Consider the following 22,985-nt stretch of genomic DNA (forward strand, 5'->3'; position numbering starts at 1 on the left):
AATGTTGCCTGGACTGTCAAACTGTTGTATTCTGCAACTGCTGATAATCTTCAGTTAGGAATGGGGAGTTGTCTGGACTTTGTAGTATTAGATATAAGAGCAACTCCAATGGGGTGACCCATTTCGTCTGCGGCCGTCTGTTTGGGTCGGCATGGACAAAAAAGTCGGCTCAACGCGCTGACCCAAACGGACGCGCGTCCGCTTTCGTCCGCCTGTCGACCCATTCCCGGCCCATTTTTGAGCCTGATTTGCGTCGGCGCGGATACAAGACGGACGCGCGCGCTCGCCCTCTTTCCTCACCGGGCCCGCTAGTCGGTGGCACATTGGATTCACACCCTCGCCCGCCTGCTACGTTGCCGACGCCGGCCATTTTTTCGGATAAAAATGGATACATAGATAGTTCTAGCGTACACAGATAAAAGAAAAGACCACTACTCGTCGATTTCTGACTCCGACTCGGTAATGTCCTCCTCCAACGTCTGAATGTAAGCATCAGCAAGCTGCTCGTCTTCAAAGTCCCAACCCGATGTTTCTCGTAGCTTCAGTTTCAATTGAGCTGCCTGCTTCCGCGAACGCTTGTCCTCCCGATATGCGGCTCGCTCCCTCCTCCTCGCGTCCCTCTCCAACCTCCTTTGCTTGTAGAACTGGCGCTCGTCGACGATGTCCTGCGGGAAGCCTCCGCGCCACACCACCAAGGCTTCCGCGTCCTTCTCCGCGATGGCGAGGCGACGCTGCCGCCTCCGGTGGACACGACGATCCTCGTCGGTGAAAAGCCGCGGGAGAGGCGCCAGATCCTGCGCCCGCTGGCTTGACACGTTGGGAAAATTTATATCCCGACGAGGCCTCAGGAGGCGCCACGCCGCCGCGTCGTGCGCGCGGGCCGCCTCCTCTGCGGTGTCGAAGGTGCCGAGGATGAGACGTTTCTCGCGAAACCAGATCTCGGAGGAGAAGGCGCCGGAGCGGCGCTCGCGGACTCCGCGAAAATCTGAAGCGCCCAGGCGGCGGATCGACATGGTGGCGCAGAGGCGGCGAGAGTGGGCGGCGGACAGAGTGTGGAGGGAGTGCCTTCTTTATAACGAGCGCCGGCCGCGGTGCGCGCGCGAACCTTTCCCGCGCGCTGGAGCGCCAAAACCAGCGCGCGCTAGGCCGCTTTCCCCCGCGCGCGAACCTTTCCCGCGCGCTGGAGCGCCAAACCAGGGCGACGGCATGATCTAAAACGCGCGCGGTCATGAAATGGGCCGGCCCGTTGAGCGCACTGCCGACCCAAAACTAAAAGAGGGCGGACGGCGGGCGGGCGGCCGACCCAAACGGACAAAAAGCGGACAAAAACGCCGTCCGTTTGTGTCGGCCCGTTGGAGTTGCTCTAAGTAGGGAGTTGAATGGAAATAGTTAGTATTTGCATTATGCCTCCTGTAAAAATGCTACTTAGAAGGTAATCTAAATCCAGTTTGTTTGGTGATAAATCATAACATGTTCACATTAAACCTGACACAGAGATTATTTGTTTCATAGTACTGTCCTTGATACAAGTAATTCAGTTTTCCCATTCGGCACTATTTGTCGCTTGTAGATACCCAACTCAGTCAAGTTATTTGTACTGTAAATTCTGTTTGATTAAGCATACTATAAATTATTTGAACAACATGTGAAACAAATTTAGGTTATATCCTAGAGTATTTCATGAAAGCTATCTTTCAGGTTCTTGCACATTGTATTGTTGTTTTTCAGGCTTTTTGTGCATAAGCTGTCTTCTTCGTTAATTCTGCAACACAGTGATATTTAAGTTACTATCTTCTCAAACTGTTGCACTACCTGTGACTTTTGCCTAACTTCCTCACTTTCTGTTCTAATTCAGCCCACGCAGAGCTGCGGTACCCGGATGTCAATGCAGAATAGAGAAAGATAAGAGCGCGCGGGATTCCTGTCCACCTCTTCAGAAGTGTCGCCGCCCCGGACACGATACATGAGAATTCAGAACTGCATTTTGCATTGAGATAAGGTTTAGGAAGCGCATCTTATGTCTGCTAGCTTAGATAAACTTGATTCATTCTCCAGACATGAGGAAACTGTCTATTTTGCCTGTAATGATTGCGTTCTTATTCTTGCTACTACTTCAGGGTTGCCTCTGTAATTTCTCTTAGATGTCAACTTGAGAACTTCTGTGAACAGTTATGCAATAACTTTGGTTTGTAATGGTTGTGTTCTTATATTTGCGGCTACTTCAGCGGTGCTGTTTCAAGTTCCAGTCATTCAGCAGAAAATGAATTTTGCAACATATGTACATGTACTGGTAGATATTATTTGCTGCATTGACATGAAATTTTGGGATTTATTTTAATGGAGCATTGACCAGCTTGTGCTGGAAGACAGTGCAATGAAACTGTCTGAAGAACAGTTTACTGAAACTGTTGTATTCTGCAACTGCTGCTAATCTTCAGTTACGAGTTGGGAGCTGTCTGGACTGTTGTCTGTATTAGATATAAGTAGAAGGAGTTGATTAGAAATAGTTGGTATTTCCATTATGCCTGTTGCAAAGATGCTAGAAGGTGGTCTGGAGCTAAATTGGTTGTTGAGGAGAAAATCATTACTTAAGTTACATATTCACACTAAACCTTTTTTAAACCAGAATTCACACTAAACCTTGATACAGAAATTTTTGGCTTCATACGAATAGAGATAATTAAATTTTCTGCTAGGAGAGACTTCAGAACTCAGAAACCCAACTCAGTCACGTTATGTGTATTCAGCTTTAAATAGGAGATACAGATTTCCAGTTGATTTAGCATACTGTACATTTTTTGAACAACATGCAAACCAAATTCAGGTTATTTTCCAGGTTTTGTACATAAGCTATCTTCTTTGTCAATTATGCAATACAGTGATACTTAAGTTATAGATCTTCTCCAACGATTGCCTGTGACATGATTCCTTACTCTTTGACTGTCTGGTCTAATTCAGCCCACGCGGAGTTGCGGTACCCAGATGTCAATGCAGCGTAGAGAAAGATAAGAGCAGGACTCCTGACCGTCGCCTGACAGTCCTCCCCTTCAGAAGTGTCGCCGCCTCCGACGCAATGACATGAGAATTCAGAACCACAATTTGCATTCAGCTATAGGTTTAGAAAAACCCCAGCAGCTCTTGTTATTCTGCTACCTGAAATTGATTCAATCTCCACACAGGAGAAACCTGTCTGTTTTGCCTTTTGCGGTTCTAAACTTCCGAACCTGTATGAACAAATTATACAATACCAATGTTCAAAAAAAAAATTATACAATACCATTGGCCTGTAATAATTGCGTTCTTATTCTGGCTGCCACCTGATTCAATCTCCACACAGGAGGAACCTGTCTGTGTTGCCAGGTGCATTTCTCTTAGGTGCCAATTTGAGAACCGCTGTCAACAGGTAGTTAATGGCATTGATTTGTAATGGCTGTTTTCTTATTCTGGCTGCTACATCAGCATTAGCAGAAGCATTTCTCTTAGATGCTGTTTCAAGTTTCAGTCATTCAGCAGAAAATAAATTTGTGTTTTCACAGAGATCAACTTCTGAACATGGCCATTTCAATGCACTGGACAAGTGATGCCGGCGACTTGTGTGGTGTTTCTGCACAAAATTCAGGTTATAGTATACCAGAACACCATAAGATACTAGTTTCTGCACATTACATTCTCAGATTTTCTACTTTTGTTAGCAAAATCATAAGGGTTTTTATCTGCCTCGAGCCCTCGACGGTTGCATAACAACTTTGGGACAGAACTTGCAGAGCATCTTGTGCTCGCTTCTCTGTTTTTCTCTGGTTTTGTACGCGTGCATGCCAACAACTTCAGTTCAAACACAAGTTGAGACAGTAAAACATTGACATGTCACTATGTCAGTAAAGAGTATGTTTCGCTTACAAGACAAATTCAACTATCCTCGCAGAGCAAAGAAGCGAAGAAGAGAATTTTAGCCAAAATTCAGAGGCAAGGACTCATCAGGCACACACTGGGCGTATCGATCGATCGATCCTTGTCTGAAGCCAACTGGATCCAGCTTCGCTGTCGCCGTCGTCGCTGCCGACTAGCAGTCCCCAGCTTCGACTTCTTGGTTGGCCTTCTCGCAGGCGTCGATCCAGTCGTGGTAGACGTCGACGGGCTCGGTGAGGTAGTGCGCCGTGGTGTGGTAGGCCTCCTGGCAGACGTAGCAGACGGCGGTGGCGACGAAGAGCTTGAGGTCGATGGTGCAGGACACGCCGCCGGGGTGGTTGCAGAAGGGGCAGCAGAAGGTGGTGTCCAGCTTGGGCGCTGGCTTCTTCCTCGACGCCATCTTGGAGCTCATCGACTTGCGCTTCGCCATCTTCTTCGATCACCACCAGATCGCAGGTGGGTTCTTCTGGCAGCACAACTTGCGATCACGAGAGGATGTGTGTTGGTAGGGAAAGCTTTGGGTGTGCTTATAAAGGTTCTGCGTCTGCCTACTCCGACTGCATTGCGTGGTGTGGCGGTGCAAGTGCAACGAAGCCATTAACGAGTCGGAGCCGGATTCTGGCGCCCAGTCGAAATGGCCGCGGGAGCCGTATCGCGAAACAGCCAGGCGAGCTAGCATTGGCGGCTGAGTTTGATGCTACGCGGTACTGGGTCTGGGTTGTTTTGGATTACCTCATTATCACGCATGTCTGAGTTGGTAGATCTTGAGTTTTTTTAGTGTGTGTTCTGGATTACCTCATTTCATAGATTCACTAGTATTTGGCCATTTTTTATGGAAAACGCTAACCTTCAAGGCACGCACAACATCCGCCGCTTGCGTAGTCGTCGGATTGATTTTGATCAAGTCCTGTGCAGCTTTTTTATTTTTTGGCAACAAGCGTCTCGTTTCAGAAGCTTTCTGCAACAAAGAGAGATCTTGTTTCACAAAGAAAAAAGTGTTTGGCGGTGAAGTTTTTCTTTCAGCAATAGGGTCCAGTTTCAGAAAGTTTCTGCAACAGAGGTCTTGTTTCAGAAAGAAGAAAAATGGTTCGACTATGAATATTTTTTCTTTTGCAACAAGGGTATTATTTCAGAAAGATAGCCCCGGTTGCAGAAAGCGCAGAATGAGCACCCCGCGTGTACGAGGGCAAGCATTGCAACACGACGCATGTTTCAGAAACATAGCTTCGGTTGCAGAAATCGCCAGAGGAGTGCCCGGCGTCAGACTTCATCGTTGTCGTGCTGAAGTAGAGGCAGATGCCCGGGGTGCTGGTTCGGAGGAGGCGCGACGACTCCAGCGGCCGGCGACGCTCCATGGCCGAGGCACTCATGCCATGGTGAGGCAGTGCTGCTGTCTCAGTGGACCTTCGCAACAAGGTCCTTGTTGCAAAGCCAAGCTAGTTGTTGCGAAGGCGACCAGTTGGCTGAGACGGTAGATCGGACGGCTATTTCGGGCGGCATCCGACGGTTGCCGAGGCGGCTGATCTTAGCGGGTTATCACCCGGCGGAAGCGTAGCATTGCCCATTTTTATTGGTAAACGCTTCCGTTCACCCGACGGATCTCTCTGCGCGAGTCGATCGCCTTCGTGACCGTCGGATTCGTCTTTAATCGGAAGCCTCGCGCCCTCTTTCCATTGCCAATTGGGCTGTTGTTGCAAATTCTCCCACCGCAACAACTAGTTTGTTGCAAGATCTAGGATCTCTGCAACGGTGACCGAGACGCACACCACGAGAGGTGATGGCGCCGTTGCCAAAGAGCAAGCTCTCCACATCCCTCTCCTTGGTCGGTGGTCCTTCCCTCTCTCGTCCTCCCCCTTGGCCGTCGACCCGCTCCTCTCCCTTACTCCCTCTCCTCGGTGATCTGTCGCCTCCACCACCATGGTGCTATGAGCTTGCTAGATTGCAACGTCGTCGGTGTTTTCTGAAACATCACCTGGTCCACGAGCTCACAGGATTGTAACATCACTAGCGTTTCAGAAACATAGTCTATGTTGCGATGCTTGATGTTTTTGAAACAAAGCTTTTGTTGCAAGATCGGACGGCTCGCGGCCCGGCGGATCTTTTAATGCCGGATCGGTCGCTCGTAGCGACTAAATTAGTCCCCCATTTACCAGTAGGAAGATGTTTTCTGGTTCTGGTTTTGAGAATATTCTAGAAGGTTCCAATGAGAGTTTTCCCATTTTGCGAAGCTTCTAGAATGTTCTTGAAACTATTTTATCCATTGTGTCTTATTTCATTATATATTTTTTGTTTATTTTTATTATTCTTTTTCTTTTTTCCTTCCGAAAAAAATCTCCAGGAATTCAATTTTTTTATTGTTCGAAATAAATTTTTATCTCGTGTTTTTGGAAAAATGTTCAGGAATTTAATTATTTTTTTATTTTAAAATTTTGCTCATAAAATTCAACAAATATCCGGTTTTCACAAAATGTTCAAATTTCAAACAAGGTTCCTTTTTCAAAAATTTTAATAAATTCTAAAAGTGTTTCGTTTAGAAAAAAATGTCTGGTACTTTCATATTATGTTCTCGTTTTTTTCAAAAAAAATCAGAATTTTAGAAATGGTCCCGTATTCAAATTTGTTCATAGATTAAAAAATTGTTTGTGTTTCTGTTTTTTTACTTTTTTCAAAAAAATTCAAAAAAGGTTATTTTTTCAAATATGTTCGTAAATTCAATAGGAGATTGCATTTTTTAAAATTTCAGAAAATGTTCGCATTATTTAGAAATTGTACATACTTTTGAATTTGTTTCCATTTTCCAATTTTCTAAAATGTTCACACTTTTCATAAAAGTTCAAAATTTTGTTCGCATTTCTTAGAAAATGGACAGACTTTAAACATTATTTGTCTTCTAGAAAATTTCTCACAACTTTTGAAGAAAAGTTTGAAACAACAGTGTGCGTATATGCCAAGGAATTTAGTTTTGAATAGTTCGCATCAGGAGTTCAATTACTGGTGGAGGCACCCACTTTTCTCGATTTGTACATCGCGCAGTACTAGTACATGTCGTGCTCGCCAACGTGCCAGCTTAGTCGGGGGTGCGTCGGCACCCTATTTTTCGCAAAATGTGAAATGAGAAATGGGTCATGCTTGTTTTTCTGACAATTCTTTTTGAGTGGGTTTTCTAGACAAAAATGGGCCATACTTGACGTACTGTAGCATCAAGCGGTCCAAGATACTGGGCCGGCCCACTCCACGCTAGCCGGCGTCCCGGCCTGAGCGGCCCCTTTGAAATAGGGACCTCCTATAGGATGCATTTTGCGTCAAACAGTAGCTGGACGTACACAGGCGACGCACGACTGTGCCGGCCCACGGACTTGTGTTTACTGTCGATCGCACGACCTAAAAAAACACCAAAAATAGATCGCAACATTGGGATTCGATCCCAGTATCCCAATCACACCAGACTGCGAACCGTGACGGGCTTGCCACTCCACCACTCAGCTGCTAGCAAAATGAAAAGACGACCAACACTATAACAACCCACATCAGGATTGAGATTTTTGGAAAAAAACATTTCTTGAAACATTTCTTCAAATTTTTGAACAATTTGAAATGCCGCAAAAATATTTTCTGATACTCCAGGTTTCTTTTTCAAAAAATGTGAACAATTTTTGTATTCCGAGTTTGGAAAAAACACGAACAGTTTTTACAAAACTTAACACTTTTCTAAAACGTGAACAATTTTTAAAAATTGAACATTTTCTCACATTGTAATTTTTTTGAAAACAAAGAAACATTTTCTAAAATTCCTGAACATTTATTAAAAACGAACATTTTCTGAAATTGCGAACAAATTTTGAAATTCCTGTACATTTTCGTTAAAAAGCTGGAACATTTTTCAAATTCAAAAACAATTTTTGCATATGCAATTTTTTTGAAAAATGGGAACATTTTTTTGAACTCCTGAACAAAATTTGGAAATACGAACATTTTTTCAAACTTGCGAACATTTTTTTAAACTCCCGAACAAAATTTGAAGCACGAACATTATTTCATATTTGCGAACAGTTTTTGAAACTACCAGACAACAATTGAAAATATGTAATTTTATTGAAATTCACAAACAAATTTTTAAAAGGGAACATTTTTTGAAACTCCCAAACAAAATTTGAAAATACAAACAATTTTCTAAAAAATTTGAGAGATTTTATAAATGGAAACAATATTTTGAAATCTTGAACAAATTTTGAAATGGGAACATTTTTTGAAACTGCCGAACAAAATTTGAAAATGCAAACAAATTTCTAAAACATTTGAACAATTTTTTAAATGGAAACATTATTTTGAAATCCTGAACAAATTTGAAAAGTTGTCAAATTTTGAATAAAATCAAAGGAAACATTTTTTAAATGCAACCATTTTTAAAATTCTGAACAGTTTTTAGAAGGAAGTAAACTTGAAAAAAAAAGGAAAAGGAAAGAAAAAGAAAATAGAAGAAACAGAAAAAAGAAAAAAAAGAAAATGGAAAATGGAAAAAACGGAAAATAAATAAAATAGAAAGCCAAAAAACCGAAAAGGAAACAACACAGAAAAAAAACCCGGTTCAGGGAACCTTCTAGAAGGTTCCCAAAACCGGTTGGCCGCACCTGTGTAAATCACGAAGTGGGCCGGCCCATATACGTCGCTAGCATCGCTGCTCCTGTGCGATTGCCCGACATCTTGCCGCAGCTAGCGGCGAATAGGGATTTCCTTTGAAATACTCTGCCTTGGCGCCTGAACCAACTGCTTTCGCTTCTCCTCGCCGGAGCGCCAAGAAACCAAGAAGGCAAGAACCCGGCCCGCGGCAGATGGATCAGTTTCAGGACGGCCACCACGTGCGGCTGCGGAGCCGCGTGCGCGGCATGTACTTGCACGCCGACGAGGACGGGCATGGCGTCTTCCTCCACCACCGCCGGGCGTCGATGAACGCGGCTTGGGTGGTGCACCTGTACCACGGCCACGCGGAGTACGTGCTCCTCCACAGCGCCGCCTACGGCCGCTACCTCACCGCCACGGATGCGCCGGCGCCGCTAGGCCACCGCGGGCTCCGCGTCGAGCTGCGGGACTACGCACAGCCGGAGGTGCAGGCCATCATGTGGAAGGCCGACGGAGCCGACTCTGGGAACGACGTCCTGCTCTGGCAGTTCACCGGCCGCTGCCTCCGCGCCAACGGGAGGTACCTCAGCTGGAACAATGGCGTCAGCGCCGAGGACATCGAGGACACCTACATCGTCAGCACGATGATGCACTGGGTAGTGGAGCCCATCCCCGCCATGGAGGACATGCCCCCCCTTCCACGTCCGACTGGGGTGAGTCCGCCATGCCCGCTTCTTGATTCTCCCCGAATTTGCGCGAATTGGGTGGACATCCGTCGGAATTTGACCGCAAAGATTGCGAGCAATTCTTTGGCTCTGTTCTTGCCAGATTTGCGCTTCTTGGTTACCCCTCCTGTTTCTTTGGTTGATTCTTTGCGACTCAACTGCAGCTTCTCTTCCCCGGAATACTCATCGCCCTGTTGCCGTCGCGGCTGATCGTGTACGTGCGGGCGGGGGCCGACGGGACCCGCATGAACCACGGCGCGTTGGTGTTCAGGGGCAGGTCCGTGGTCCGCCTTAGGAAGAAGCTGATGCGCCGGCTGGACGTCTCCGACCTCGTCATGTGCGTCGAAGCGGGTACTTTCGGGCGGCCTACCCCACTCGTCGTCGACCTGCCCCGCAGCGTCCGGGACCTCCACATCGTCGTCTTCGCGGCCGGGACGCCAGGTGAGAGGCCCTTCATGTTCCCAACTTCCTAGTAATCTCCTTTTGCATTGCCGTTATCTTTTGGGTTACATGGAAAACAGTGTACTGAAATTGTTACAGTTTACTGAAACTGCTGCTAATCTGCTTCAGTTGGACTTGACAATTGTTTGAATTGTTGTCTTTTCATTGTGAATCTGCCTGTGTAATCTGAAGCTTATTTGGTTGTTACATATTACACTCTTGGAACTTGAAAACCCAAATTAGTTTAGCTTCACATAGAAGATACTGATTTCTATATGTAATTCAGAAAGAAAAAAAAATCAGGTCGTATCCCACAGCACTACATGGAAAATAGTTTCTGCAATTGCCTTCTTGATTTCGAAACTAGTAGTCTGAAAAACAGTTTGCTGAAACTTTGGGTGAAACTAGTAGTCTGAATGAATTGCTGTAGGATTACAGATATCAATAGAAGTTGTTGAACCAAATCAGTCAACAGGCACGACATTGTGCCTGTTGGATTTATGGACAGATGCTAGAAGGTTGTCTGAAGATAGTTATTGTTTGGTTTTGAATTCAGACGATTCTGTTCTTCAATTTAATAATATGTAGATTGCCAGTGGAAGACTTAGCAAACTGAAACCCCAAATCAACTACGTAGATTTTTCTAGGCATTCCATTGTTTCGAGTTTTTGTACCTCAGCTTTCTTCTTGATCTTTTCATCATACTGTTAGCAGTACCTGTGACATGATGTATGTCTAACTGCTTCGATATTTCTGATAATTCAGCCCACGCGGAGGTGCGGTACCCGGACGTGGATGCAGTGTAGAGAAAGACCAGAGCAGAGCAGGACTCCTGACCGTCGCTTCACAGTTCACTTGTTCGGAGTGTCGCCGTCTCAAAACTTTTTGCAGTGAGATAGGGGTTCAGCAAAACCCAGAAGTTGTTGTGTTTCTGCTCGCTAAACTTGGTCCGTTCTCCTGACAATGTAGGAAACCTGTTCTCAAATTCAGATATATACTGCTTGGTCTCGCTGACAATGTAGGAAACCTATTTGCTGTTCTCAAATTCAGATATATACTGCTTGGTCCGTTCTCTTGACAATATATGAAACCTATTTTGGGTTGGTCTCGCTGTTCTAATATTCAGAAAAAGCTTGAACAATGATGCTCGTAATATTTGTGCTGCTATTCTGTTTCCAGCTGCTCCACCGACTGCCGAGGCGGTAATAGTTTTGCAGTGAATGGAGGAATTGAGTTCAGATGTGCCGCTTAAAGCTTCAGTCCTATAGCAAAGAATGAATTTGTGTTTGGACAGAGAACTCTCAACGGTGGTTGTCACTCATGTTTTTTTTTTTACTATGATTGTCACTCATGGTTAGTTAACCCATTTATTATTTTTTGGTTATGTGCATTCAGGCCAAAACCTCAGAACCGTTTTTGTTTGGGGGAACTGAGATTACTTTGCAGTACAGTAGGGACCTCCTTTATTTATTTTTCTTTGTCACTTTTTTCGTTTTTATTTTCTGTTTTCAATTTTTCTTCTTCTAGATTTCCTTTCAGTATTTCAAAATAGTTATGAATTTAAAAAATGCTTCAAATATTTAAAACAGTTCAAGTTTCAAATTTCTTTGACTATGATTGTCACTCATGGTTAGTTAACCCATTTATTATTTTTTGGTTATGTGCATTCAGGCCAAAACCTCATAACGGTTTTTGTTTGGGGGAACTGGGATTACTTTGCAGTACAGTAGGGACCTCCTTTATTTATTTTTCTTTGTCACTTTTTTCGTTTTTATTTTCTGTTTTCAATTTTTCTTCTTCTAGATTTCCTTTCAGTATTTCAAAATAGTTATGAATTTAAAAAATGCTTCAAATATTTAAAACAGTTCAAGTTTCAAAAAATGTTCACAAATTTTGAAATTATTCCCGGATCTTAAAAAATGTTCATGAACTTGAAAATTATTCACATATTTGAAATGTTCCAAAATTCAAAAAGGATCATGAATTTGAATTTTTCGTGAATTCAAAAAAAGGTTCATAAAAAGATGTTCATGAATTTAAAATTTTGTTCCCAATTTTTTTTTTGCAAAGCTATATTGTTGGGTTCACATGAGCTCGGGATCAAAACAGTCGTGTCCGTTTCTGCACACTATATCGTCCCCGGAAAGAGTGGATCGCCCGCACTGGCGGAAAGGAGGCGAGTGGGGCTTCCTTTTGTGTGCTGCCGGCACTGCCGCTGGTTCCCACTCCCTCCGACGGCCGCTCCGGCGGTGGGAGGGAGGGGGAACCTCGGATTTGTGCGTGGGGTGGGTTCACAGTAGGGTTAGGGTTGAGGGAGACGCCGCCGAGGCCGTTGCGGCGGCGTCGCGTCTGAATAACTTTCCCCAAGCTTCGTTCACGGTTAGGAGAAGCTCTTGCCTTCGTATAGGGGCCAGCGGGGTGTGGGATCCCCGGATCTCGTCGAGGTGGTGGGCTATGGTGTCTAGAGCTCGACCGACACTGGCCGGTTGGGTCCTTGGATGGGAGGTGGTTGTGCCTCGTCGGTATGATTTTCCGCTGATGTTCTTCCTCTTTCTTTGTGCTGCTGCTGGAGGGATGTCCTGCTTTGCCCGGGCGATTGACCTGTCCGCGGCGCCGAAACCGGTCATAGTTCTCTTCCATCTGGAAGGGGCACATATAGCAGTACTCAAAGCCACAGATGGCGAAGGCTGGTGCGCGTGTTGGATGCACATGTGTGTCCTTGTCTTTTCGGCGTTGGTGCGAAGAAAAGGAGAGTAGCAGCTCTTGTGATTCTGCTAGCTGAAATTGTTTCATTCCCCTAACAGGAGGAACCTGTCTACTTCACCCTTGTGGTTCTGAACTTGCAGGGCGATGGGACGCGGCTAGCGAGTGCCCAGGCGCTTGTTCGCGAGATCCAGCGCTCTTACTATATATGGAAAATGCAACCGGTCCGTCCATATACGCTTCCAAAAAAGGAAATATCCTGGTCCTGCCACTACCTTTCCCATGCCCATGTGACCATGCTACGTTAACAAAGAAATCAGCTCAGATCTTGTCTCCGTGTGCATTTATTTGGGGTTTAAAACATGTTAAAAGCTGTAACTTTTGATTCAAGCGTCAAAATCCAGTTCTGTTTTCACCGTTGGGTTTCTCACGACGAGTTCTTGAAAACTAGATCCCATTTGAGTAGGTTTCGTCAAACTTTTTTTCAAGGCAACTTTGAGTGCGATTGAGGCAACTATAGTGATATAGGGAAGCAACTTCTTCCTTTTGGCCCAGTAGGAGTGCAAATAAGTTGGTTCGCGTAAAAATGAGAAAAATCACACAAAACACAAGGCACCTTTAGTGCTGCATACAAAGAAACTTCACTGCACTATGTGTATCTGTGAATTTTGCTAACACTATCCCAACTTGTTTAGTATGGTTGCTCAATTGTCTTTTGTTGATGGTCAGTTATCTATGGTTGACATTCAGTTTCCTATAAGTACTATATATTGCCTATCATTAATATGCCAGTTGCCTGCTATTGGTAATTAGTTGCCTACTATTGCTGCTTAGTTGCTTAACTTTATAAAATAGTTGCCTAGAATATTTTGAAGTTGTTTATCATTGTTTTTCTAAGTTGCCTACAAACAATCTGAAGTTGCCTAGATTCACCACCAAGTTGCCTACCATAACTAGCAATAACAGACACAAGAGCATTAACGGCGGACGACTTCATAGTGTTATAGGCAATTTCGAAACAACGACATAGGAGCATGAACAATAGAAACCTTAGAAGTACCGGTAAAGAAGTTCGAAGAATGTTAGACAAAATTAATTAGGACACAAAATGTAGTGAAGTTGTCTATTTTTAGCACTATAAAGATGCTTCTAGTAGAAGGAAAGTTGGTTATGAAGGTGATGTGATGTTATCTGTCTCTGTTTCAAAGTTGTTCTCCATTACTACTTAGTTGCTTATTGTTGCTAATTAATTACTTTTAATGGAGTGAAGTTGCTTATGTTTAGCACTAAAGTTGCCCCATCTAGCATTAAAGTTGCTTTTGAAAAAAAATCAAAACATATCTAGGTGGGGTTTTATTTTGAAGAGGTCGTCGCGACCTGGCTAGCCAACACGCGTGCACTCAATAGCGTTGGCGGACAGACTCCCCTAGAAAAGGAAAGCACAAGGATCTCACACCATCCATCCCACATAGTTTAGAAAATTGGAATCATGATAGACGACTTAGATCCCACAATTTTTTCGACATTGTAGTCAACTTAGGTCCCTTGATGGACAACCTCCATAGTATTGTAGGCAATTAAGGATCACTCGTAGGTAACTTCGTAGCAATGTAGGTAAACTTGGTTTGTGAGGTAGACAACTTAAAAGTCATGTTATGTAACTTCCGCTCTATGGTAAACAACTTTAACAGTATGGTAGGCAATTGAACTATTTTCAACTTATTTTTTGATATGCAACTTAGCAACCATGTTAACTACCTATTACACTACTGCATACAACTAATTAGGAGGCTACTAGGCGAATTCAGTTATACACAGGGTGCAATTCATCTAGCATCAGAGTGGCTCATGTTTAGCACTAAAGTTGCCTCATCTAGCATCAAAGTTGCTTTTGAAAAAAAATCATCAAAAATATTCATATGAGATCTAGTTTTGAAGAGCTCGTCATGAGGAACCCAACGGTGAAAACAGATAATAATTTCGACACGTGGTTTAAAAGATATAGCTTTTTGAATTTTCTAACACAGGAATTAATGCATGCTACGTCATTGCTGGGTTCAGATGGTTGATGAGATGTGGTGGAGAAAAATCAACGTACTGTACCTGAGGAATCTTTCCATATATAGAATGGGTGGGTGAGCAGTTTTCTAAATCTGGAACCGATTTGTTCCATCTTACAATCCATGCGCGTGCGCTCGCGACGACGTAATAGCGCAGCTGTATTTTTAAGTATTTGGGTTGTTCTTGACGGTGCGATTTTTTTTTCTAAAGACAACAAGGTGCTCTTTTTTTTCTTTCGATTTCGAAAAGGACCAGGTACTCTCGTCGGTCGAAAAAAAGGCAACAACGAAACCAGTCACAGGTTCAGTACATACGTACAAGATTGGCTGATGATCATAACTCAAGAGCTACACAGTGCGCAGCAACACAGGTATATGATCGATCAGGACTACAGGCTCCAATCAATACAGTTTCAAGAGACACGATCAAACATCAAACTACGTAGGACTAGATTGACGTTGTATCGATCGATCCATGAAAGCAAACTCGATCAGTCGATCAGGCATCGCTGTCGTCGTCGTCGCTGCCGACTCGCCGCTGTCGTTTGTGGGAGTCCAGGGCTTGGAGTTCGACGCCTTGGTTGGCCTTCTCGCAGGCGTCGATCCAGTCGTGGTAGACGTCGACGGGCTCGGTGAGGTAGTGCGCCGTGGTGTGGTAGGCCTCCTCGCAGATGTAGCAGATGGCGCTGGCGACCAAGAGCTTGAGGTCGATGGTGCAGGCGACGCTGTCGGGGTGGTTGCAGAAGGGGCAGCAGAAGGTGATGTCCAGCTTGGGCGCCGGCTTCTTCCTGGACGCCATCTTGGAGCTCATCGACTTGCGCTTCGCCATCTTCTTCGATCACCACCAGATCGCAGGTAGCTTCTGGGAGCACAACTTGCTGCTACGCAGGAGAGTCGCGATGTCGCGGTGTGTTCGTAAGGAAAGGGTTGGGTGTGCTTATAAATATAGGATCTGCCCACTCCGACTCCGGCTGCTCTTCGGCGGTGTGGCGGTGCAACGAAGGCACTAACGAGTCGGAGCCGGATTCTGGCGTCGCTGCGAGCGGCACGAACGGCCGGGAGATGAGATGACGGGAGCTAGCAAGTCCGCCTGGGCTACGAATTGCTGGCTGGGTGGGCGCGGCGGCCGCGCAGCTCTCGCCTGGTGCTCTGTTCCCGCGCATCCGCGCACATACCCAGGCACAATCGAGTCCAACTTCCTCGAGGGCTCTGCTTTGCCATGTGGCTGTTGGATAATATGCTGGGATGCCATTAGCAGATCAAATTGCATCTAGATCACCTTATAACATAAACGGAGAAGGGTTTAGGGATCCTTTACATGTCACAGAAGTGGACATGATCGCCTGCTCAGTGCCGAGCAGGCGTGATGCAAGGGTGATGTTGTCGAAGTAGAAAGCCTCCTCTAGGGACGGCACCGGCAGCTGGAGTAGGTCTTTCCGTCGCTGCAGCGCTCCCCCTGATCGGATGGGGTGAGAGAATATCGGGAGGGGAGTGAAACCATACGAGAATTGTGATCTCGCAGTTCGCCAGCCCTCTCCCGTACCCCCCTTTTATCTAGCGCTGGCGACAGGGGACCTAAACCATCAGTTGGTTTGCGTGCCCCTGATCAGGGCGCCTCAGTTGGGATAAAAAGCCCATGTACATTGGTGCGTGGGACCTTTTCTTAACGTTAATCTTTTCCTCTCTTTTTTCTGTTAGGCTATCAGATCTAATGGCCAAATAAGCCGTCAGATCAAAACCAACATTCTCCCCCTTGATCGTTAGGCTTAACTTCATTTGCCCATTCTACATAGGAATGATGTATCAAAGTGAGATGTTACAACAGCTCATAACGTCATAGAACCTCAACACTAATAGCACACCCGCCTATTTCAAAATGGAAAACATTTTGCTAATTGGGGAGTGGTTTATTTTAATGGTCCTCTTATTCCAGAATCATAAGGCTTCCAGTAATCCCATGCCGGTAACATGCTCACAAAAAATACTGGGTGGTAAGCCTTTAGTTAGCGGATCCGCAAGCATATGCTTCGTTTTCTTATATGCTTAACATCAACTGTTTGATCCTGGCTTCTATCTTTCACAACACGATAATTGATGTCAATGTGTTTGGCAGCATCACTTGACCTGTCGTTACTCGTATAGAAAACTATGGGTTCATTATCGCAGTATAATAAAATTGGTTTAGATATGTTGTCAACCACTTTAAGCCCGGGAACAAAATTCTTTAGCCAAACAGCCTGCCCGATGGCCTCAAAACATGCTACAAATTCTGCTTGCGTCGTAGATGCAGCAGTTAACATTTGTTTGGAGCTTCTCCACGATATGGCTCCCCGGCGAATGTGAATATATAACCTGACGTGGATCTCTTACTATCCACACACCCGGCAAAATCAGAGTCTGAATAACCAATAATTGTTAGGGAACGTAGTAATTTCAAAAAAATTCCTACGCACACGCAAGATCATGGTGATGCATAGCAACGAGAGGGGAGAGTGTGTCCACCTACCCTCGTAGACCGAAAGCGGAAGCATTAGCACAACGCGGTTGATGTAGTCGTACGTCTTCACGATCTGACCGATCAAGTACCGAACGCACGGCACCTCCGAGTTCAGCACATGTTCAGCCCGATGACGTCCCTCGAACTCCGATCCAGCCGAGTGTTGAGGGAGAGTTTCGTCAGCACGACGGCGTGGTGACGACGATGATGTTCTACCGATGCAGGGCTTCGCCTAAGCATCGCTACGATATTATCGAGGTGTACTATGGTGGAGGGGGGCACCGCACACGGCTAAAAGATCAATGATCAATTGTTGTGTCTTTGAGGTGCCCCCTACCCCCGTATATAAAGGAGCAAGGGGGGGAGAGGCGGCCGGCCAGGAGAGGGGCGCGCCAGGAGGAGTCCTACTCCCACCGGGAGTAGGACTCCCTCCCTTCCTTGTTGGATTAGGAGAAGGGGGGGGAGGAGGAGGAGGAGAAGAAGGAAAGGGGGGCGCCGCCCCCCCCTCCTTGTCCAATTCGGACTAGAGAGGGAGGGGGCGCGCGGCCTGCCCTGGCCGCCCCTCCTCTTCTCCACTAAGGCCCATGTAGGCCCATTAAACCCCCGAGGGGGGGAGGGGGGCTTCCGGTAACCTCCGGTACTCCGGTATATATCCGATAACCCCCGGAACCATTCCGGTGTCCGAATATAGTCGTCCAATATATTAATCTTCATGTCTCAACCATTTCGAGACTCCTCGTCATGTCCGTGATCACATCCGGGACTCCGAACTACCTTCGGTACATCAAAACATGTAAACTCATAATATAACTGTCATCAAAACTTTAAGCGTGCGGACCCTACGGGTTCGAGAACTATGTAGACATGACCGAGACACGTCTCCGGTCAATAACCAATAGCAGAACCTGGATGCTCATATTGGCTCCCACATATTCTACGAAGATCTTTATCGGTCAAACCGCATAACAACATACGTTGTTCCCTTTGTCATCGGTATGTTACTTGCCCGAGATTCGATTGTCGGTATCTCAATACCTAGTTCAATCTCATTACCGGCAAGTCTCTTTACTCGTTCTGTAATACATCATCCCGCAACTAACTCATTAGTTAGAATGCTTGCAAGGCTTAAGTGATGTGCATTACCGAGTGGGCCCAGAGATACCTCTCCGACAATCGGAGTGACAAATCCTAATCTCGAAATACGCCAACCCAACAAGTACCTTCGGAGACACCTGTAGAGCACCTTTATAATCACCCAGTTATGTTGTGACGTTTGGTAGCACACAAAGTGTTCCTCCGGTAAACGGGAGTTGGATAATCTCATAGTCATAGGAACGTGTATAAGTCATGAAGAAAGCAATAGCAACATACTAAACGATCAAGTGCTAAGCTAACGGAATGGGTCAAGTCAATCACATCATTCTCCTAATGATGTGATCCCGTTAATCAAATGACAACTCATGTCAATGGCTAGGAAACATAACCATCTTTGATCAACGAGCTAGTCAAGTAGAGGCATACCAGTGACACTCTGTTTGTCTATGTATTCACACAAGTATTATATTTCCGGTTAATACAATTCTAGCATGAATAATAAACATTTATCATGATATAAGGAAATAAATAATAACTTTATTATTGCCTCTAGGGCATATTTCCTTCAGTCTCCCACGTGCACTAGAGTCAATAATCTAGATTACACAATAATGATTCTAACACCCATGGAGCCTTGGTGCTGATCATGTTTTGCTCGTGGAAGACGCTTAGTCAACGGGTCTGCAACATTCAGATCCGTGTGTATCTTGTGAATTTCTATGTCTCCCACCTAGACTAGATCTCGGATGGAATTGAAGCGTCTCTTGATGTGCTTGGTTCTCTTGTGAAATCTGGATTCCTTCGCCAAGGCAATTACACCAGTATTGTCACAAAAGATTTTCATTGGACCCGATGCACTAGGTATGACACCTAGATCGGATATGAACTCCTTCATCCAGACTCCTTCATTTGCTGCTTCCGAAGCAGCTATGTACTCCACTTCACACGTAGATCCCGCCACGACGCTTTGTTTAGAACTGCACCAACTGACAGCTCCACCGTTCCATGTAAACACGTATCTGGTTTGCGATTTAGAATCGTCCGGATCAGTGTCAAAGCTTGCATCAACGTAACCATTTACGATGAGCTCTTTGTCACCTCCATAAACGAGAAACATATCCTTAGTCCTTTTCAGGTATTTCAGGATGTTCTTGACCGCTGTCCAGTGATCCACTCCTGGATTACTTTGGTACCTCCCTGCTAAACTTATAGCAAGGCACACATCAGGTCTGGTACATAGCATTGCATACATGATAGAGCCTATGGATGAAGCATAGGGAACATCTTTCATCTTCTCTCTATCTTCTGCAGTGGTCGGGCATTGCGTCTTACTCAACTTCACACCTTGTAACATAGGCAAGAACCCTTTCTTTGCTTGATCCATTTTGAACTTCTTCAAAACTTTGTCAAGGTATGTGCTTTGTGAAAGTCCAATTAAGCGTCTTGATCTATCTCTATAGATCTTGATGCCCAATATATAAGCAGCTTCACCGAGGTCCTTCATTGAAAAACTCTTATTCAAGTATCCCTTTATGCTATCCAGAAATTCTATATCATTTCCAATCAGTAATATGTCATCCACATATAATATCAGAAATGCTACAGAGCTCCCACTCACATTCTTGTAAATACAGGCTTCTCCAAAAGTCTGTATAAAACCGAATGCTTTGATCACACTATCAAAACGTTTATTCCAACTCCAAGAGGCTTACACTAGTCCATAAATGGATCGCTGGAGCTTGCACACTTTGTTAGCTCCCTTTGGATCGACAAAACCTTCTGGTTGCATCATATACAACTCTTCTTCTAGAAATCCATTCAGGAATGCAGTTTTGACATCCATTTGCCAAATTTCATAATCATAAAATGCGGCAATTGCTAACATGATTCGGACAGACTTAAGCATCGCTACGGGTGAGAAGGTCTCATCGTAGTCAATCCCTTGAACTTGTCGAAAACCTTTCGCAACAAGTCGAGCTTTATAGACAGTAACATTACCGTCAGCGTCAGTCTTCTTCTTGAAGATCCATTTATTCTCAATGGCTTGCCGATCATCGGGCAAGTCAACCAAAGTCCACACTTTGTTCTCATACATGGATCCCATCTCAGATTTCATGGCTTCAAGCCATTTTGCAGAATCTGGGCTCACCATCGCTTCTTCATAGTTCGTAGGTTCGTCATGGTCTAATAACTTAACTTCCAGAACAGGATTACCGTACCACTCTGGTGCGGATCTTACTCTGGTTGACCTACGAGGTTCAGTGACGACTTGATCTGAAGCTTCGTGATCATCATCATTAACTTCCTCACTAATTGGTGTAGGTGTCACAAGAACCGGTTTCTGTGATGAACTACTTTCCAATAAGGAAGCAGGTACAGTTACCTCATCAAGTTCTACTTTCCTCCCACTCACTTCTTTCGAGAGAAACTCCTTCTCTAGAAAGATTCCAAATTTAGCAACAAAAGTCTTGCCTTCGGATCTGTCATAGAAGGTGTACCCAACAGCCTCTTTTGGGTATCCTATGAAGACACATTTTTCCGATTTGGGTTTGAGCTTATCAGGTTGAAGCTTTCTCACATACGCATCGCAGCCCCAAACTTTAAGAAACGACAACTTTGGTTTCTTGCCAAACCATAGTTCGAAACCATAGTTCATAAGGCGTCGTCTCAACGGATTTCGATGGTGTCCTATTTAACGTGAATGTAGCCGTCTCTAAAGCATAACCCCAAAACGATAGCGGTAAATCAATAAGAGACATCATAGATCGCACCATATCTAGTAAAGTACGATTACGACATTCGGACACACCATTACGCTGTGTTGTTCCGGGTGGCGTGAGTTGCGAAACTATTCCGCATTGTTTCAAATGAAGACAAAACTCGTAACTCAAATATTCTCCTCCACGATCAGATCGTAGAAACTTTATTTTCTTGTTACGATGATTTTCAACTTCACTCTGAAATTTTTTGAACTTTTCAAATGTTTTAGACTTATGTTTCATTAAGTAGATATACCCATATCTGCTTAAATCATCTGTGAAAGTGAGAAAATAACGATACCCGCCGCGAGGCTCAACATTCATCGGACCACATACATCTGTATGTATGATTTCCAACAAATCTGTTGCTCGCTCCATAGTTCCGGAGAACGGCGTTTTAGTCATCTTGCCCATGAGGCACGGTTCGCAAGTACCAAGTGATTCATAATCAAGTGGTTCCAAAAGTCCATCAGTATGGAGTTTCTTCATGTGCTTTACACCGATATGACCTAAACGGCAGTGCCACAAATAAGTTGCACTATCATTATCAACTCTGCATCTTTTGGCTTCAATATTATGAATATGTGTATCACTACTATCGAGATTCAACAAAAACAGACCACTCTTCAAGGGTGCATGACCATAAAAGATATTACTCATATAAATAAAACAACCATTATTCTCTGATTTAAATGAATAACCGTCTCGCATCAAACAAGATCCAGATATAATGTTCATGCTCAACGCTGGCACCAAATAACAATTATTCAGGTCTAAAACTAATCCTGAAGGTAGATGTAGAGGTAGCGTGCCGACCGCGATCACATCGACTTTGGAACCATTTCCCACGCGCATCGTCACCTCGTCCTTAGCCAATCTTCGCTTAATCCGTAGTCCCTGTTTCGAGTTGCAAATATTAGCAACAGAACCAGTATCAAATACCCAAGTGCTACTGCGAGCATTAGTAAGGTACACATCAATAACATGTATATCACATATACCTTTGTTCACCTTGCCATCCTTCTTATCCGCCAAATACTTGGGGCAGTTCCGCTTCCAGTGACCAGTCTGCTTGCAGTAGAAGCACTCAGTCTCAGGCTTAGGTCCAGACTTGGGTTTCTTCTCTTGAGCAGCAACTTGTTTGCTAGTCTTCTTGAAGTTCCCCTTCTTCTTCCCTTTGCCCTTTTTCTTGAAACTGGTGGTCTTATTGACCATCAACACTTGATGCTCCTTCTTGATTTCTACCTCCGCAGCCTTTAGAATTGCGAAGAGCTCGGGAATCGTCTTATCCATCCCTTGCATGTTATAGTTCATCACGAAGCTCTTGTAGCTTGGTGGCAGTGATTGAAGAATTCTGTCAATGACGCTATCATCCGGAAGATTAACTCCCAGTTGAATCAAGTGATTGTTATAACCAGACATTTTGAGTATATGCTCACTGACATAAATATTCTCCTCCATCTTACAGCTGTAGAACTTATTGGAGACTTCATATCTCTCAATCCAGGCATTTGCTTGAAATATTAACTTCAACTCCTGGAACATATCATATGCTCCATGACGTTCAAAACGTCGTTGAAGTCCCGGTTCTAAGCCGTAAAGCATGGCACACTGAACTATCGAGTAGTCATCAGCTTTGCTCTGCCAGATGTTCATAACATCTGGTGTTGCTCCTGCAGCAGATCTGGCACCCAGCGGTGCTTCCAGGACGTAATTCTTCTGTGCAGCAATGAGGATAATCCTCAAGTTACGAAACCAGTCCGTGTAATTGCTACCATCATCTTTCAACTTTGCTTTCTCAAGGAACACATTAAAATTCAACGGAACAATAGCACGGGCCATCTATCTACAATCAACATAGACAAGCAAAATACTATCAGGTACTAAGTTCATGATAAATTTAATTTCAATTAATCATATTACTTAAGAACTCCCACTTAGATAGACATCCCTCCAATCCTCTAAGTGATCACGTGATCCAAATCAACTAAACCATGTCCGATCATCACGTGAAATGGAGTAGTTTCAATGGTGAACATCACTATGTTGATCATATCTACTATATGATTCACGCTCGAGCTTTCGGTCTCCGTGTTCCGAGGCCATATCTGTTATATGCTAGGCTCGTCAAGTTTAACCTGAGTATTCCGCGTGTGCAACTGTTTTGCACCCATTGTATTTG

General features: G+C 44.6%; 3 protein-coding genes across 3 annotated transcripts; 1 reads left to right on the plus strand and 2 right to left on the minus strand.

Annotated features, from left to right (window-relative positions):
* Positions 1-431: 431 nt before the first annotated feature.
* Positions 432-1,013, minus strand: LOC109761143 (uncharacterized). The gene has a single exon (XM_020319939.1). It carries the CDS (start codon positions 1,011-1,013, stop codon positions 432-434), a length of 582 nt encoding a protein of 193 aa, XP_020175528.1.
* Positions 1,014-8,735: 7,722 nt separating this feature from the next.
* Positions 8,736-10,495, plus strand: LOC109761146 (uncharacterized). Its single transcript, XM_020319941.1, has 3 exons — positions 8,736-9,236; positions 9,413-9,689; positions 10,455-10,495. The coding sequence occupies exons 1-3, from the start codon at positions 8,736-8,738 to the stop codon at positions 10,493-10,495; spliced, it is 819 nt and encodes a 272-aa protein (XP_020175530.1).
* Positions 10,496-14,648: 4,153 nt separating this feature from the next.
* LOC109761147 (transcription elongation factor 1 homolog) lies at positions 14,649-15,282 on the minus strand. Its single transcript, XM_020319942.4, has one exon. It carries the CDS (start codon positions 15,279-15,281, stop codon positions 14,952-14,954), a length of 330 nt encoding a protein of 109 aa, XP_020175531.1. The 5' UTR covers position 15,282; the 3' UTR covers positions 14,649-14,951.
* Positions 15,283-22,985: the final 7,703 nt, after the last annotated feature.

This window comes from Aegilops tauschii, chromosome 7 (genome assembly GCF_002575655.3).
Source record: "Aegilops tauschii subsp. strangulata cultivar AL8/78 chromosome 7, Aet v6.0, whole genome shotgun sequence".
NCBI classification, from domain to species: Eukaryota; Viridiplantae; Streptophyta; class Magnoliopsida; order Poales; family Poaceae; genus Aegilops; species Aegilops tauschii.